This window comes from Schistocerca americana, chromosome 2 (assembly GCF_021461395.2).
Source record: "Schistocerca americana isolate TAMUIC-IGC-003095 chromosome 2, iqSchAmer2.1, whole genome shotgun sequence".
Lineage (NCBI taxonomy): Eukaryota > Metazoa > Arthropoda > Insecta > Orthoptera > Acrididae > Schistocerca > Schistocerca americana.
In genome coordinates, this window is record NC_060120.1 from 70114960 (window position 1) to 70133300 (window position 18341).

The window sequence follows — 18341 nt, forward strand, 5'->3', positions numbered from 1 at the left end:
GGCTACAAGGGAGGGGAAGAAAACCCAAGTGCACTCTGTGTGCATACCGGGGGGAGTCATTCCAGATGTGGAAAGGGTCCTTCAGGATGCCATGAAGGGTACAGGGTGCACCCATCTGCAGGTGTTTGCTCATGTCGGCACCAATGATGTGTGTCGCTATGGATTGGAGGAAATCCTTTCTGGCTTCCGGTGGCTATCTGATTTGGTGAGGACTGCAAGTCTCGCCAGCGGGATGAAAGCAGAGCTCACCATCTGCAGCATCGTCGACAGGACTGACTGCGGACCTTTGGTACAGAGCCGTTTGGAGGGTCTGGATCAGAGGCTGAGACAGTTCTGCGACCATGTGGGCTGCAGATTCCTCAACTTGTGCCATAGGGTGGTGGGGTTTCGGGTTCCGCTGGACAGGTCAGGAGTCCACTACACACAGCAGGTGGCTACACGGATAGCAGGGGTTGTGTGGAGTAGACTGGGCAGTTTTTTTAGGTTAGATGGCCTCAGGCAAGTACAGAAAGGGCAACAGCCTCAAAGGGTGCGGGGCAAAGTCAGGACACGCAGGGACCAAGCAGCACTCAGTATTGTAATTGTAAACTATCGAAGCTGCGTTGGTAAAGGATCGGAACTTCAAAGGCTGATAGAAAGCACCGAAGCTGAAATCATTATAGGTTCAGAAAGCTGGCTGAAGCCAGAGAGAAATTCTGCCAAAATTTTTACAAAGGCACTGACGGTGTTTAAAAAGGGTAGATTGCATGCAACCAGTGGTGGCGTGTTTGTCGCTGTTAGTAGTAGATTATCCTGTAGTGAAATATAAGTGGATAGTTCCTGTGAATTATTATGGGTGGAGGTTATATTCAACAAGTTAATAATTGGCTCCTTTTACCTTTTACCGACTCAGCAGCATTAGTGGCAGAACAACTGAGAGAAAATCTGGAATACATTTCACATAAATTTCCTCATCATGTTATAGTCTCAGGTGGAGATTTCAATTTACCAGATATAGACTGGGACACTCAGATGTTTAGGACGGGTGGTAGGGACAGAGCTTCGAGTGACATTATACTGAGTGCACTATCCGAAAATTACCTCGAGCAATTAAACAGAGAGCCCACTCGTGGAGATAACATTTTGGACCTACTGATAACAAACAGACCCGAACTTTTTGACTCTGTAAGCGCAAAACAGGGAATCAGTTATCATAAGGCCGTTGCAGCATCCCTGAATATGGAAGTTAATAGGAATATAAATAAAGGGAGGAAGGTTAATCGGTTTAGCAAGAGTAATAGGAGGCAGATTTCAGACTACCTAACAGATCAAAACGTAAATTTCTGTTCCAACACTGACAATGTTGAGTGTTTATGGAAAAAGTTCAAGGCAATCGTAAAACGTGTTTTAGACAAGTACGTGCCGAGTAAAACTGTGAGGGACGGGAAAAATCCACCATGGTTCAACAACAAAGTTAGGAACCTACTGCGAAAGCAAAGAGAGCTTCACTGCAAATTTAAACGCAGCCAAAACCTCTCAGACAAACAGAAGCTGAACATTGTCAAAGTTGGCATAAGGAGAGCTATGCGTGAAGCATTCAGTGAATTTGAATGTAAAATTCTATGTAGCAACTTGACAGAAAATCCTAGGAAGTTCTGGTCTTATGTTAAATCAGTATGTGGATCGGACCAGCATATCCAGACATTCTGGGATGATGATGGCATTGAAACAGAGGATGACACGCGTAAAGCTGAAATACTAAACACCTTTTTCCAAAGCTGTTTCACAGAGGAAGACCACACTGCAGTTCCTTCTCGAAATCCTTGCACGAACGAAAAAATGGCTGACATTGGAATAAGTGTCCAAGGAATAGAAAAGCAACTGAAATCACTCAACAGAGGAAAGTCCACTGGACCTGACGGGATACCAATTCGATTCTACACAGAATACGCAAAAGAACTTGCCCCCCCCCCTTCGAACAGTCTTGTACCGTAAGTCTCTAGAGGAACAGAAGGTTCCAAATGATTGGAAAAGAGCACAGGTAGTTCCAGTTTTTAAGCAGGGTCGTCGAGCAGATGCGCAAAACTATAGGCCTGTATCTCTGACATCGATCTGTTGTAGAATTTTAGAACATGTTTTTTGCTCGCGTATCATGTCATTTCTGGAAACCCAGAATCTACTCTGTAGGAATCAACATGGATTCTGGAAACAGCGATCGAGACCCAACTCGCTTTATTTGTTCATGAGACCCAGAAAATATTAGATACAGGCTCCAAGGTAGATGCCATTTTCCTTGACTTCTAGAAGGCGTTCGATACAGTTCCACACTGTCGCCTGATTAACAAAGTAAGAGCCTACGGAATATCAGACCAGCTGCGTGGCTGGATTGAAGAGTTTTTAGCAAACAGAACACAGCATGTGTTCTCAATGGAGAGACGTCTACAGACGTTAAAGTGACCTCTGGCGTGCCACAGGGGAGTGTTATGGGACCATTGCTTTTCACAATATATATAAATGACCTAGTAGATAGTGTCAGAAGTTCCATGCAGCTTTTCATGGATGATGCTGTAGTATACAGAGAAGTTGCAGCATTAAAAAATTGCAGCGAAATGCAAGAAGATCTGTAGCGGATAGGCAAATGTAATGTATTGCGAATACATAGAAAGAAGGATTCTTTATTTATTGTATGATTATATGATAGCGGAACAAACACTGGTAGCAGTTACTTCTGTAAAATATCTGGGAGTATGCGTGCGGAACGATTTGAAGTGGAATGATCATATAAAATTAATTGTTGGTAAGGTGGGTGCCAGGTTGAGATTCATTGGGAGAGTGCTTAGAAAATGTAGTCCATCAACAAAGGAGATGGCTTACAAAACACTCGTTCAACCTATACATGAGTATTGCTCATCAGTGTGGGATCCGTACCAGGTCGAGCTGACGGAGGAGATAGAGAAGATCCAAAGAAGAGCGGCGCGTTTCGTCACAGGGTTATTTGGTAAGTGTGATAGCGTTACGGAGTTGTTTAGCAAACTCAAGTAGCAGACTGTGCAAGAGAGCCGCTCTGCATCGCGGTGTAGCTTGCTGTCCAGGCTTCGAGAGGGTGCATTTCTGGATGAGGTATCAAATATATTGCTTCCCCTACTTATACCTCCCGAGGAGATCACGAATGTAAAATTAGAGAGATTCGAGCACGCACGGAGGCTTTCCAGCAGTCATTCTTTCCACGAACCATACGTGACTGGAACAGGAAAGGGAGGTAATGACAGTGGCACGTAAAGTGCCTCCGCCACACAGTGTTGGGTGGCTTGTGGAGTATAAATGTACATGTACATGTACAAGAGGAAGACCAAGAGACAGATGGCTGAAAGGGGTAGAGGAATGCGTCCAGAAGAAAGGAGAAGATTCGACCAAGGTGAAGACAGAGAGATGGTGGCAAGACAGAAGACGATGGAGAGGCTTATGTTCCATACAGACCTGGCCAGAGGCTGAAAACTGTCCAAGTTGATGATGATGACCACAGGAATTCAAAAATTATAGCAGAAATCCAAGTGCTTTCAAATCGAAACTGAAGAGTTTCCTCATGGGTCACTCCTTCTATTCTGTCAAGGAGTTCCTTGAAAAATTAAGCTGAATCTTATGTTTTATTGTTGATTGCTTTTACTTAAACTTATGGCTTGGCGTTTTTTGGGTTCACAAACATTTTATTTTGTCTGTTATTACTTTTACGTTGTAATTTCATGTACTGACATGTTCCATGAGCTTGGAGATTTGCTCCTCAATTTTGTCCTACAGAACTTGACATGTAAATAAATAACAGCACACCCAACACCATATTCATTCAGACAGCTGTAATTGTACACAAAGGTACTGTCACGAAGTTCCTCGTGAAGGCTGAAAGACTTACGGTGATATAGCGAGTCTGGAGTATTGTCCTTAGGAAGTGAATGAAGTCCTCGGTGAACTCGGGAACCACACGAAGCCAAGGTGGTGAAGAGTTCACACCTATCAGGAAAATGACAGGTAGCATTAAGTTAAGCTGCCGGAGTAATAGCCGAAAGCAAATATCAGGAGATAACAGAGAAGAGGGACGCATTCCATACTGGCAGTCAAAGTAGTCATTGAAGGAGGAGGAATGGGATAGGTGGACTGACATGGCAAATTGCATGCATATCCACTGAGGAGTACATCACCTCGGTATGACAGTGGTAGTTTGGTAGCATCTGCATGTAGACTTTCAAAGGGGCTGGCGTAAAAAGTGCCAGTGGCCAAATGGATGCCACAATAGTGGATTGTATTTAGATGGCATAAGATGGACGGATGTGCAGATGCGTAAGCGAAACACCCATAGTCTAGTTTCGAATGCACAGGAGATAGGTATGGCCAGAGAAGGGTGATCCAATCCACTCCTCATGAAGTACCACTTAGGACACGTAGGGCATTGAGGGACCAGATACAGTAGGTGGTCAGATAAGGACCAAGAAAGTTTTGTCCAAGCAGGAGCCCCAGGAATTTTGTAGCTTCAATGAAGGGACGAGCAACAGGCCCAAGATGTGTCAAGACGGTGGTAGAAACCCAATGCATAACGAGAAATTCATACAAACAGTTTTGTCAGTGGAAAAGCGAAATCCATGTCAATGCTCCACGAATAAAGATGATCGAACAACGCTGAAGTTTCTGGTCCAGATGACAAGTCAGTGGAGAACTGCAATAGATTGCAAAATTGTTGAAAACAGGGGAGCCGGAGATGCTCAGAGGGAGATAGGCCGTAATAGGGTTATGGCGATAACAAAGAGGACGACACTCACGAAGGAACCCTGTTTTTCTGGATAAAGGTGTCCAAGAGGGTGGAACACACATGGACCTTGAAAGCTCTGTCTCTTAAAATTCCTGAAGGACATGGAGCAGGTGGCCTCGGCAGGCCCACATGTGGAGTATACAGAGGATTCCAGTCCTCCAGCATGTGTCACAGGCTTTCTCCAAATCAAAAAACATGGGCACAGTCTGGTATTTCTGCAGAAAACCATTCACGACATGGGTTGACAAAGTGACAAGACAGTCAACTGCAGAACGGCATGCTCAAAATCCACATTGTACGGTTGTTAGTAAATTGCGAGACTCAAGCCACCGTACCAGCTGGTTGTGAATCATATGTTCCATCACCTCACTAACACAGCTGGCGAGAGAAATGAGGTAGTAGCTAGAAGGAAGTTGTTTATTCTTACTGGGCTTAGGTATGGGTATGACAGTGGCTTCACACCAGCATCTGGGAAATGTGCCCTGTGCCCAGGAGTGATTGTACTTATGAAGGAGAGTGTGGGAGGATTAGGAGAGTGTGGGAGGATTAGGAGAGTGTGGGAGGATTAGGAGAGTGTGTGAGGATTAGGAGAGTGTGGGAGGATTAGGAGAGTGTGGGAGGATTAGGAGAGTGTGGGAGGATTAGGATGAAGTGAGAGGATTAGGATGAAGTGAGAGCATAATCTAGCACCCTCATAGTAAAGGCAGCACTCACGATTCTGAGGAGAGGAGGGTATTGCTCGAATCTCCTCCATTCACTTCCTATGGAGTTAGAAATCTCCACAAAATAATAGTGCAAGGTGTTGGAGATAGCAAACAGGTCCACTAATACATCATCTGCTACTGTTCCGCTGGAAATATGGAAAAGGACCTTCATTCCAGAGAGCCATTGGAGGCTGGCCCACACAACGGTAGAGGGAGTGGAACTGTTTTTTTAAAAAAAGTAAATGAAATCCAGCTAGCTTTTTTGCTATCCCAAAGATCGCGACGACACTGTGCATGCAACTGTTTATAACGAATACAGATCACTGTCATAGAATGACGGTTAAAAATGCAGAGCGCACGAATTGCATCGCAGTGCACCTCGCTTCATCAAGGGACTGGGACATGGTATGACAAAGATGAAGTGTGAGGACTGGAATGTTCTGCGGTAAGGAGAAAGCTCATAAGGTAGTCTACCTTGTCATCAAAACTGGGGAAATGTTTATCGAAGGTGGCCAGGGAGGAGTAAAGCCTCCAGTCGACCTTAGAAGGCTGCCATTTGGGTGTGCACACAGATTTGGTAGGAGTGAACAAACGGATAGCACACGGAAAATGATTACTTGAGTACGTGTCAGAGAGAAAGGATCACTTGAGACGACGGGCGAGCTAGGTAGAGCAGAAGGAGATGTTCAAATGAGAACAGGTCTGCATGAAGTCTGAAAGGAACATGGATGCTCCCATGTTAAGACAAATGAAGTTAAGTTGATTGAGAAGGTTAGCCAAGAGGGCACCTCTGTGACATGTTCTGGGAGTGCCCTAAAGGGGATGGGGGATTGGGATGGTGAACATTTAAGTCACTGGGGAAAAAAAAGGGGGGGTGAGGGAGTTGCCCAGTAAAGTGGAGGAAGTCTGCCCTCATGACAGTTGTGGAAGGATGTAAACAGTACAAAGGTGAAGTGAGGAAAGAAAATGAGAACTGTAACAGCTTGAAGCTGGGTAGCCACAGAAATGATTTGACTACGAATATCATCCTGGACGAGCAGCATTACTCTCCCATGAGATGGAATACTGTCCTCGGGAGGAAGGTCAAAGTGAAATGGAATGAAATGCAAGAGGTCAAAGTGATCATGACGACACAGTTTCGTTTCCTGGAAGCAGAGAACAAGGGGATGCTGCAACTCCAAGAGCAGCTGTAATTGTTAGATCTAAGGCCGTAAATGTTCCACTGGAGTGGTGTTATGATGGGGAAAGGGAAGGAGGGAAAAAAGGAAGGGGTATCACTTTTGTGGCTGCTGAGTGCCAGTCTATGAAGACACTCTGCTACAGGGTGCAGAGGATGGAGGATCCTGCTCCATGAGATCTACAGAGGTGTAGGCATTCTCCCTCTGCCGGTATGCAGAGAATACAGAGCAGAAAAATGGTTGGCTTTGTGCACTGGTGACACAGAGGTCAGCCGGGTGAGGGTAGCATGTGATGACACTGTTGAAGAGCATCTCCGAGTCAGCGATGGGGAAGACCATTTGCCTTTGTTTGATTTCTTGGAGCTTTTGCAGTTGGCATATGGCTATTCTGATATTTGTTGGCTTGAGGGACATAAAAAGTCATTGTGGCAGTATTCCTTTTGTCTTTTCTGGCCTGATGGCTGTAGCAGGTGATTTCGCACTATGACACAAAAGTTTGGTTGCTTGTTACACAGCTGGAGGAGGAGGAGACAGGGAAGCTACCGTGACACTGGGCGATTTTACAATCATGGTGCTGAATTTGAGGTCGCATGTTTGCATGGAAATGTCCTTCATGGAACAAGATGTAGCAAGAACAGTACTGTAAGTGCCGGATGGTAAAACACAGGGTTTCCAACTAGCCAACAACTGGTGAGTGACCGGGTAAGGCACTTTTTCCTTCAGCCGGATCTCCTGTATGGTCCATTCATCGAGATACATGGGATAATCTCAGGAGGAGGCTGCATCATTATCGCTGCAATTGATACAGTAGGGAGGAGGAGGGCAATCTCCATTGTCATCATCCCTACCACAGCTTACACATTTGGCCAGGTGTTGACAGGACATTCGAGTGTGGTTGTAACAATGACACTGGTAGCAGCGATGCGGGTTCCAAATGTGTGGTCATACTGTGCTAACATCATAGCCTACTTTGATCTCTGATGGAAGCACTACTCTATCAAACACGAGAAAAAGAGTGCATGTAAGCACTAAGAATGCATCTACCTTTTTCATTACCTGATGGATTCTAATGACACCCTGATCAAAGAGGTATGTTTGGATTTCTGCCTCGGTCAGACCATCGAGCAGCCTAGTGTAAACAACACCATGCGAAGAATTCACCATTAGATGGGCCTCAACACAAACAGGATAGCCATGCTTGAGAATCAGAAGTAGTCTCCAAAAACAAAGTGCCATTGCATAAACGGGGGCAGGATTTAACAGGGCCAGCAAATGCAATGCCTTTCTGAATAATACATCGATTTACCATAGCAAAGGACAGACTGTCTTCAGTAAATGCTACCACAAGTAACCGTGGTGCAACTGACAGGGTCTTTGAATCATTAGCCTCCTTCCATTTATGTTTAGTAGATGTACACTGTGAAGATGATGTTTGTCTTACTGCGAGAAAATTCTCCACGATTTCCAGTGTCTCCGATGGCATGCTCCTTCCATCTGGGGGCCCCCTCAGATGCAGGCGCACATGCCTTAGGTGATTGTTCACACATCAGATTACACCTTCCGAACACCTGACAGAGGGGCCAATTGGCAATTTTGGGAGGTAATAGCTAAGGCAATCGCCCTTCCCTGGGCTTGGCCTGTACCAAGGGGCACACGTGAAGCGTATCTGTCAACCCAGGGTTGGGAATTACATGTTACCTAGTCACCTGTTACACATCAGATGCGTGCGCCGGCCCTCAGGAGTGCACAGAAAGGAAGAAGAAGAAAAAGAGAAACACCCAATGCCTAAGTGGAGGAAGGATAGGAGAAGGGGAATGAAGGGAAAAAAATGAAAAAACAGTGGACAGACTGTTCTGATGTCAGGCTACTGAAAATTCAGAACACATTCCCAAAAACATCCCAAACATGTTCCCAAGGGAGGGTGAAAAGAATAGCAAGAGGGTAGACATGCAGCATGGAAGGGAAAAGATGCTGCAGAGGCTGGAGCTCCATGGTAGCCAAGCATAAACTCAACAAAGAGTGGTGACCCCCTGGCGAGATTAATTCACTGGTCATTTTCTGTACCTTATATTTTTCTATTTACGAACTGTCCTCAACTGCATCACTGAACAATGATGTCACCCAACATACTCACTGGCCTGATGCAGTCCCACTTTTATTTTTCTGATGATGGTACAAGTAACTATTAATGATTCTATTTCCTAGAATTATCAACTTACTTGCACTTCTCATTGCTTCCACGAAAAGAAGTTTGCTCATCACCATTGGAACATGCATTCTCATTACAATAATTAACTTATATGGAGTTTTATATAATTTACAACATTTTGCACAATCACTCATTGAAAGAAGAGTTTCATTAAAATATCTCAATATCCAAAAAAGGCACACCGCAACTGATAGTTGTTAGAGGACAGCATGTAAGTTGCACAGTTCCAAGGTGATCTAATCATAGATTAGATAATAAAGATTCTATTGAAACAAGAAAATTATTGGTATACAAAATCTGAAGATTTTCTGTTGCCTATTGTCTCAACATAGTCACAGGAGAAAAACTTTTATCGTACAAACTTAATGAAATTGTCTACTTACCACTAACACATCCTGCATAAAAAGACCTTCATAATAAATACCATCTAAGGTAACAATCAATCCACACCCGTGTTTCATATTATTGTTCCAAGTTCCCAAGTATTTTTCACCTAGAATGGAATTCAGAAAGATGACAATAATGAATGACTTTTTTACCTGTAATCTGGAAAAGCATATACTTAACCCTTTAACTGCTCTGGCCGTGTTAATGCGTGCGCCTTTGTACCTGTCCCTGTGTGCTCTGAACGTGATTACGCGTGCCACCAATCCTTTTACCTGGTACTCTGAACGTGTCTACGTGTAGACACGCTTTACATGTAGACACGTTCAGAGTACCAGGTAAAAGGATTGGTGGCGCGCGTAATCACGTTCAGAGCACACAGGGACAGGTACAAAGGCGCGCGCATTAACACGGCCAGAGCAGTTAAAGGGTTAATATTTATGTATCAAGAGCAAAAATGTGATAGACTCTGAAAGGTACAGCAGACTTCAGACATAAAGTGAAGTTAATGAAAGATTTGCTTATCAATCCATGTAAATAAAATTGTAATAAAAAGTCAAATTCAAGTGCTTACACATTAAATGAGAGAGAGAGAGAGAGAGAGAGAGAGAGAGAGAGAGAGAGAGAGAGAGAAATTTATGAACATGGTGCAATTGGAATTCTGCACATAAATAATATGTCTTTGATAAAATTAACCCACTTACAACATATAAGAAATCTGCATAAATGTAATCATTTTGCCACCCAAAATAACAGGTAGTGAACAAAATGTGACATCAAGATGAATAAATACGAAGTGCTCTGATGCACATGCAGAATTTCTTCTTTCCTTACAGTATACTCATTTCAAGAAAAATTGCCATGGAATGGCAAGGTGCTACGTATGTTTAACTCACATTAGGTTTCTTTGTAGTGGTCATGTATTTTGTGTACACATTCTTGCCTCAAGTCCCTTGGGAGCTTGTTACACAAAAAAACACACTGACACATTACAAATCCAGGTGTTCACTGTGTGGCATGCAAGATTATTTCTTGCACTGAAATCAGTTATTTTTAAAATGATAAGTGCTTGACTGACTGATAATCCTGCTGTAGTACTTGTGCATATAGTAAAACCAAAATGTTCCTATAAGTAAAATACAAGACATATTTCATCTAAACTGAAAATATGAAGATGGAGTTCTAGGACAAAGTTTTACTGCAAATAATTGGCATTAACCCAATTCACAATCGAAAACACTCTTAAAATCTAGTAGCAATCAATTATTCCTGCCATAATTATTGATATAAACTAACAGAAGATGGTTCAAATGGCTCTGAGCACTATGGGACTTAATATCTACGGTCATCAGTCCCCTAGAACTTAGAACTACTTAAACCTAACTAACCTAAGGACATCACACAACACCAGGTTGTCACGAGGCAAACTAACAGAAGACAAAAGTGCTGGACAGTATTACATTTTTTTCCACTCGTTTACAAATATTTCTTAAAGTTACATAAAAAAATCTGCTTCCCAATTTGTTTACATAAATTATCCAATTTAACATTGGTATCATTGCACAGCAATTTTTAGCAAATAACTGACCATGAGTGAAAAATGTGGGAGCTGTTGTAGGATAGTAAGCAATGAGATTTCTTGTAAATTGTGCAGTTAGTGGTTTCACTGGTATGAATGCTATGAGGAGATCAGTAAGGAATCAGAGGGATTCTGTTCTGGCACTGCATCACACAGTGAACGAACATATTGATAGAGGAACAAGGAAGTTCAATCTATGGCCTTCACACATAGCTGAAAGACATGAGAAGTGAACTATGTAGTATTAGGAGGGGCAGGAGGTTGGAATCAATTCAGAAAAAAGAGAATGCACCCAGAGCTTTCACCAGCTGTCAGTGTAGAATTAGATAGAAAACATGCAAATTTCAGCTGTAATTAGGAAATTGAAGTTAGAGAGAGCTAGTGAGGAGGAGGAGGAGGAGGAGGAGGAGGAGGAGGAGGAGGAAGAACTACTGGTAGTAACCATCAATGAGGTGTAGGCCACAGTTCCAGGAAACACTAGGTACAGAGTTCCAAGTCACCAGTATCTTCAAATCTGATAATGGATGTAAATGATGGCAGAAGACCTAAGCCTAGGTCCCAGGGGCCCTAAATAATGAAAATGAATTGACAAAGGTGCACGAAGTAGTAACAGTGGGCAGGCTGGGATCATTCTGGACAGGGGTAGACCATACAATATAGGTGGTGGCTTGGATATGATGGCTTTTTAGCTTGCAACACTACTGTGCACTTTGTTGTATTTACATAATGATCAGTCATGCATCAGCAATATCTACGAGGGAAACTTCCCAAAGCACCCCCCCCCCCCCCCCCCCCTCAGATTTTTTGGTAAGCTGGGCCAGTCGTCGCCCCTCAAAAACTGGACAGAGATCAAGCATGAAAACAGGAAGAAGGTGTACTAAACTGTGGAAAAAGAAGCAAAATAGAAACAGTGAATGGCCCAAGCTCAAAATGTGCAACATCAAACATATTTGTAAAGCCATGCCGTCTGTGAAGGGGGAGATCAGTATGCAAATCTCCCTTGTGGTGCTCTACATTTTCTCTTCACAAAATTATGAAATGTCCATCCAGTTATTGACATGTCTGTTTGCTGTATTCAAATTTGTGACTGTCATGGTGTAACATCTGTTTGCAATAGCAAGGTGTAAGGAAGGGCCCTCCAGACATACTCATTACTGCAGGCTCTGCATTGGGCAGTCTTTTACTCTTGATTTTGATAAATGATTTACCTTATTACTTGTCAGCAGCAGAAGCAGTGTTGTTCACAGATGATAGTAGTGTTTTTATTAAAGGGCATAATACAGCTGGTTTACAGCATAAAGTCTCTGTGACTCTGCAGGAAGCAGAGAGATGGTTCAGAGACAATTTCATTGTGATTAATGAGAAGAAAATGGTTACGGATCAGCTTTAGATACACAAGAACAAGAGCCAAAAAGCAATATAATTCTAGAATTAGCGGGCTATGGGAGTAAACAAACACCTTACACAAATGTTCTAGGAGCTTGGTTAGATGATCATTTAAGATCGGACAAGCATGTTGAGCTATTGAACAAAATGCTGAAGAAATATTATTATGTCTTAAGAATGTTCAAGGACTACTATAGCACTGAATCAGCACTGTGTGTTTACTGTGCAAATGTGCACTGCCCATTATGGTATCATGCAACATTCTGGGGAAATGTTAAGTTTAGAAAATATGTATGGAGTGTAGCCACGTATGGAAGTGAAATATGGACGATAAATAGTTTAGACAAGAAGGGAACAGAAGCTTTTGAAATGTGGTGTTACAGAAGAATGCTGAAGATTAGATGGGTAGATCACATAACAAATGAGGAGGTATTGAATAGAATTGCGGAGAAGAGGAGTTCGTAGCACAACTTGACTAGAAGAAGGGATCGGTTGGTAGGACATGTTCTGAGACATCAAGGGATCACCAATTTAGCACTGCAGGGCAGCGAGAAGGATAAAAATCGTAGAGGGAGACCAAGAGATGAATACACTAAGCAGATTCAGAAGGACGTAGGCTGCAGTAGGTACTGGGAGATGCAGAAGCTTGCACAGGATAGAGTAGCATGGAGAGCTGCATCAAACCACTCTCAGGACTGAAGACCACAACAACAACAACAACAACAACAACAGTAACAACAATGTCATTTTAAATTTAAAAAATCAGCATAAGGATAATGAAAAGGATTACCAATATAGTAATGTGCAAGAATACTTTTAAAGAATTTAAGACACTTCCAGCATTTCATATATATGTATGTGCATGCCCTTAAATCACATACTTCTACATCTACACATATTCTACATAAGTAACCTTATAGTGTGTGGTGGAAGGTATTTCAGGTATCATTACCCTCTTGTCACCTGTCTTGCACTGTTTGTGAATCATGTGTGGGAAGAATAACTGTTGATGAGCATCCATATGAGCTCTAATTGAATTTTCTATTTGTGATCATATCGTGAGATGTCTGTAGAAGGAAATAATACGTTGCCCAGCTCTTCTTGGAACATACAACGGAATTTCAATAGTAAACTTCACTATGACGCACAGTACCTGTCATGTAGAATCTGCCACTGGAATTCATTGAGGATCTCTGTAACACTCTTGCACTTACTAAATGATCCAGTGAGAAAAAGTGCCTCTCACTGTCAGATCTTCTGTATATCTTTTATTAATTCACATTGATAAGGGTCCCAGACCATCAATCAATCGAGTGTTTTCAACATTATACAGACAAATTTATAACCAAGAAGTGAGAAGCAGGAATTATTTTCAGACAAGATTGTAGAAAGGCCTTATACCAGAAAAAAAGTAAGATTAGGGCTTAATGCCCGATTGACATAGAGGTCATTAAAGATGGGGTACAAGCTCAGAATATTTCAAGGATGGGGATGGAAATCACTGTGCTCTTTCAAAGGAACCATACAGGCCTTTGCCTTGAGTAATTTAAGGAAACAACAGAAAACATAAATCTGGACAGGCAGTTACACCAATGCACCAATATCCTCCTGAACGCGGGTCCAGTGTGCTTAACATTGTGCCACCTCGCTAGGTTGTATATAAACCTAAAATAACATCCAGGGCATAGCGTGCAGAAATAAAGAACATAAAAAAGTTACATACATTTAAGAAAGAACTGGAAAAGATGCTAATATTTAATAGTTTCTATTGCACTGAGGGAATACACAAATTATTCAAGGGAATACACAAATTACTCATGGCAACAGAGGTCTGTCACTGTTCCGGACTGTGTATGTTGTGTTTTACTTTGTCTTCCCACAAAGAATGTTTCTGCTGCTGCTCTGTTTTTATTGTTTCAGGCTGTTGGGCACCCAGAAAGTTGTTGAACTGAGTGTAGTGAGGAGCAAAAATAACTGTGAGAGTGAAATTATGGACGTGAAGATGTGCACACTCATTTGTGTGTGTGTGTGTGTGTGTGTGTGTGTGTGTGTGTGTGTGTGTGTGTGTACACTAAACTCTGGAAGTCATGAGATATGAATTAGAACATAACAGTTTCACTGCTATTGTTTATCATTATGGCAAAAATTATTTACATTTTGTGCATTATATATTCTATATTATTATAAGGCTGAAATGGTCACCTGTCCTAGATGTGGATATTCTATCCTATGCCTACTTGGGGCAACAAAAATATGATTTTCAGTATTTCACAAAATTACTGACTGACTTTTAAACATTTACAATGATGTCATAATCCACTTACTAAAAAGTATAACCTTATGTAAAAGTGTGAATGTATTAAGAAAGGTATTCAAATTAAAAGTTGCCTATATATCTTCAGGCAGTGCAACTCACTGTGTGCAATTTACTCAGACTATATTCGTCAAGTATTTGAGAATGAGAGCACTTACGAACCCCCAACTCCCACAATATAATGAATGGAAAAAAAGTTTATCAACTACTACATTTTTGCTGTTCGTGTAGTAAACCAACCGCTTCAGGGGTGACATTTTAATTTATTGTTTCTTTATTACTGACTCCATTCAGATCACATATTGCAGATGGTATCCACTTACCTCACTGAAGATACGTATAAAATTACATCATTGTACAGCACACAGTTTAGGCTTATCAGTTTTGCTTTTACTGTAGCTTACTTAATTTTTGTAGGCAAATTTGAGGTAGCATATTGAGGTATCAAGTTGAGACAAACAGTTTGATATGGGACACTTGTGGCTTATCAAGTTCTTGAGAAAAAAATGAGCAGGAACTTTTTTGTAGGAAATTTAATATAGTTTAATTTTGTACTGCAACACGATTTCGCTGGAGGGTGCGGTTTTCGAGTTATTCAAGAAAAATGTACAAGAGTGATATTAAATGTGTTCTACCTCGGAAACCATTCGGAATAGAGCATACGTCCATATGAAGGGTTTTGTTCAGAATCACTAACACTATCACCCCTCAAAGCACGTACCTTTCCTCCAGACTCACCCTTATATAATGTACTTTGAGTACTTTGATGCTAAAGCTACAAACCTTATAGATTATTGATAATAAGTAAATTTATTGCTATTTTGCAACACAAATCCATTACATTGACAAACCCAGAATGGATGGCCCTCTATTGCTATCTGTCTTACAGGTAGCATATGAAAAGTTGCTCAATTACCCTAGGGAATTGCAGGATGCACAGGAAAATTAAGTATTGAAAAGTTAATTATTAAATCCACTGTGCAGTACTGATCAAGTCCTATTTAAATGTGCATTATATCAGTGTAAATGTTAATTTTATTTTTTTATTATCACAGAATGCATTTTGCTTTGCTTTCCTTTTGATAAATTACTCAATTTTTGAACTCATTTTTTTTTCTTTTCAAAAAGTTTGCACCCCTCATTTAGCATTATCACCACCCACCCCCCTCCCCTACAGAGGCAGTATGCTCCACAGGTTGAGAATCACTGCCCTATGGAATACACTGATTTTTCTGAGAATTCCAAACATCTCCCACCACTTTATAACATAGAATACTTTTCTCAATTTGACAAATCCTACGAAAGTGTCTTGATTTTTCTAAGTCTTGCTTCCATCATCAAGCACAATGTTAGAACTGTCACTCTGGTGCCTTTTATGTTTCTTGAAGGTAAACAGATTGTCATCTAATAGATCCTGAAGTCTAGTTTCGATTCTTCTGTATATTGTTCAGGTCGAGAACTTTGATGCATGAGCTGTCAAGAGGAAGGTGCAATAGTCCTCACATTTATTTGCCTTTGCTATCTTTGAAGTTGCACTGGAGATATTCTTACAAAAGTCTGACAGTATGTTTCCTATCTCACAGATTCTATTCACAAACTTGAATAATTGTTTGGTTGCTAAAGCTGTCTGCAGCAGTGTGAACATGTACTGTGAGCAAAAGATCAAACAATACTTAAGAAAAGATTACAGATGTGAAAACAGGTGGCCTTATGAACAGCTGCAGAAGAGTTTCCTGCACATGAGCCTGACTATTGCTGAGCCATACTCTCAATTGTGTCATGTGGAGGCAAGAAACTAGGTCGACTCTGCCTAATAAAGGAAACAGTTGTAAGAAGGATGGTAAATGTGGGAAGACATTGTCACTCTTTTCAAAAATCTCACAGTTCAACATAAGAACAGAAGAAAGATGTGTTGCTCAATATGCTGTAGTGAATGCAAAGAAATTTAAATTTATGAGTCTAAACAAGAGACAAAATGTTGCTTGTGAACACAGTTTCATAACCATCTCACCAGTTTGTCACAAAATCTAAGTTGAAACAATTGCTCTTTTGACATTTCAATGACTTTTTCAACAGGGAGCTTGTAAGCAATTCATGACCAAGACCCAGAGTGCCAAGTAGCTTGGAATGGCCGCTGTATCATTCTGTACTCTATGGCATCGTTTGAATGTGGTACTGAGGTGCTTGGGTCAGCACATTGCTCTCCTGGCCTTTGTCAGCTTCTCAGAGCATGGAATTACTACTTTTCATGAAAGCCGTTTCTCAATTGGCCTCAAAAGGCTCAGTGCCCCCTGGTCAAGTCACACAAATGGACCACTTAGCAACAGAGGCTACCCGATAGCTTAAAATTTTAGGCAGGCTTGCCACTGCCTTGCATACCACCCACAGACAGTCACTGTAGATGCGCATCAGTCTGGAAATCACCTCATAAGCTGTAAGTAAAAAGTGTGTGCGCACATGCAGGGTGCACTTACATGCCACCCATCAATCATCTGAAAGTGAATGATTTCCTGTCCTCAATGTTTGCTTATCTCCATCTTGGAAGTACTGCTAATTTGGAGCTTTTCATAATACACATTGTTACCTCTAAATCTAATGACAATAACAAGCATCCAATAACTTTTCATGAGAATGAAAGACATATGAACATTCTCAAATATTGAGAAATGTATTTTGCAGTAAATAAAAAATATAAAGCTAACCTGTTACAATGTCATCCATGACTCCATATCCTTGCTTCACACCTGAGACCCATTCTCCAATGTAAACAGATGCTACCGATGCCATGAAATGTCCCTGCTTATGAACACCATGACCACTTGGAACACCATCCTTGAAACAGCCTTCATACAAGTCACCACATGCGTACCTTAACAACCAATGAAAGTATGCTATTTCAATCTGATTTGTCTGTGGAACAGGAAAGCAGACAAATTGAAGAGTAAGCGTATGCAACAAACTTATACACTGAGCTAAATCAATAGTGCTGTTTGTTTAAACTAATTCTGAAGTTTGACAATATTATGGAAAGGATAGATTGCTACTCACCAAATAGTGGAGATGCTGAGTCATGTATGGGCACAACAGAAAGACTGCTCAACAAGTAAGCTTTTGGCCAAAAGGCCTCCTTCTGAAGTAGACAACACTCCCTCTTATTCACTCAAAAACACCTCATTCGTGCACAACCACTGTGTCTGGCCACTGAGTTCAGACTGTGAGCAACTGCACATGTGGGAGAAGCAATCTGGGCAGTGGGGGATGGGGTGTAGGCTGGGACGGGGAGCAGGAGTAGCAGTCTTCATTTTCATAATATTGTTGTTATTCCATCGTGGAATTTCCATTGTTTAATTTAATGTAATTTATTACATCACGCAAAGAGCCATGATTTTCTGTTCAGAGTAATTTATTCACATTTTTCTTTACATATCAATTGTAGTACTTCATATTCAGCATGGCAATGGCTGGGAAAGATAGTATGACTCCCTCTTATTCACTCAAAAACACCTCATTCGTGCACAACCACTGTGTCTGACCACTGAGTTCAGACTGTGAGCAACTGCACATGTGGGAGAAGCAATCTGGGCAGTGGGGGATGAGGTGTAGGCTGGGACGGGGAGGAGGAGTAGCAGTCTTCATTTTCATAATATTGTTGTTATTCCATCGTGGAATTTCCATTGTTTAATTTAATGTAATTTATTACATCACGCAAAGAGCCATGATTTTCTGTTCAGAGTAATTTATTCACATTTTTCTTTACATATCAATTGTAGTACTTCATATTCAACATGGCAATGGCTGGGAAAGATAGTA

At 41.5% G+C, this 18341-nt stretch overlaps 1 protein-coding gene across 1 annotated transcript in view; it reads right to left on the reverse strand.

Moving 5' to 3' along the window:
* LOC124596270 (alsin) overlaps positions 1 to 18341 on the reverse strand; it is a 186565-nt gene that overhangs the window by 54565 nt on the left and 113659 nt on the right. The window contains exons 6-7 of the mRNA XM_047135343.1: positions 17234 to 17400; positions 9252 to 9361 (exon numbers count right to left, since the gene is read on the reverse strand). Of these exons, the coding sequence (XP_046991299.1) occupies positions 9252 to 9361; positions 17234 to 17400 (277 nt within the window). The remainder of the gene's footprint in view (positions 1 to 9251; positions 9362 to 17233; positions 17401 to 18341) is intronic.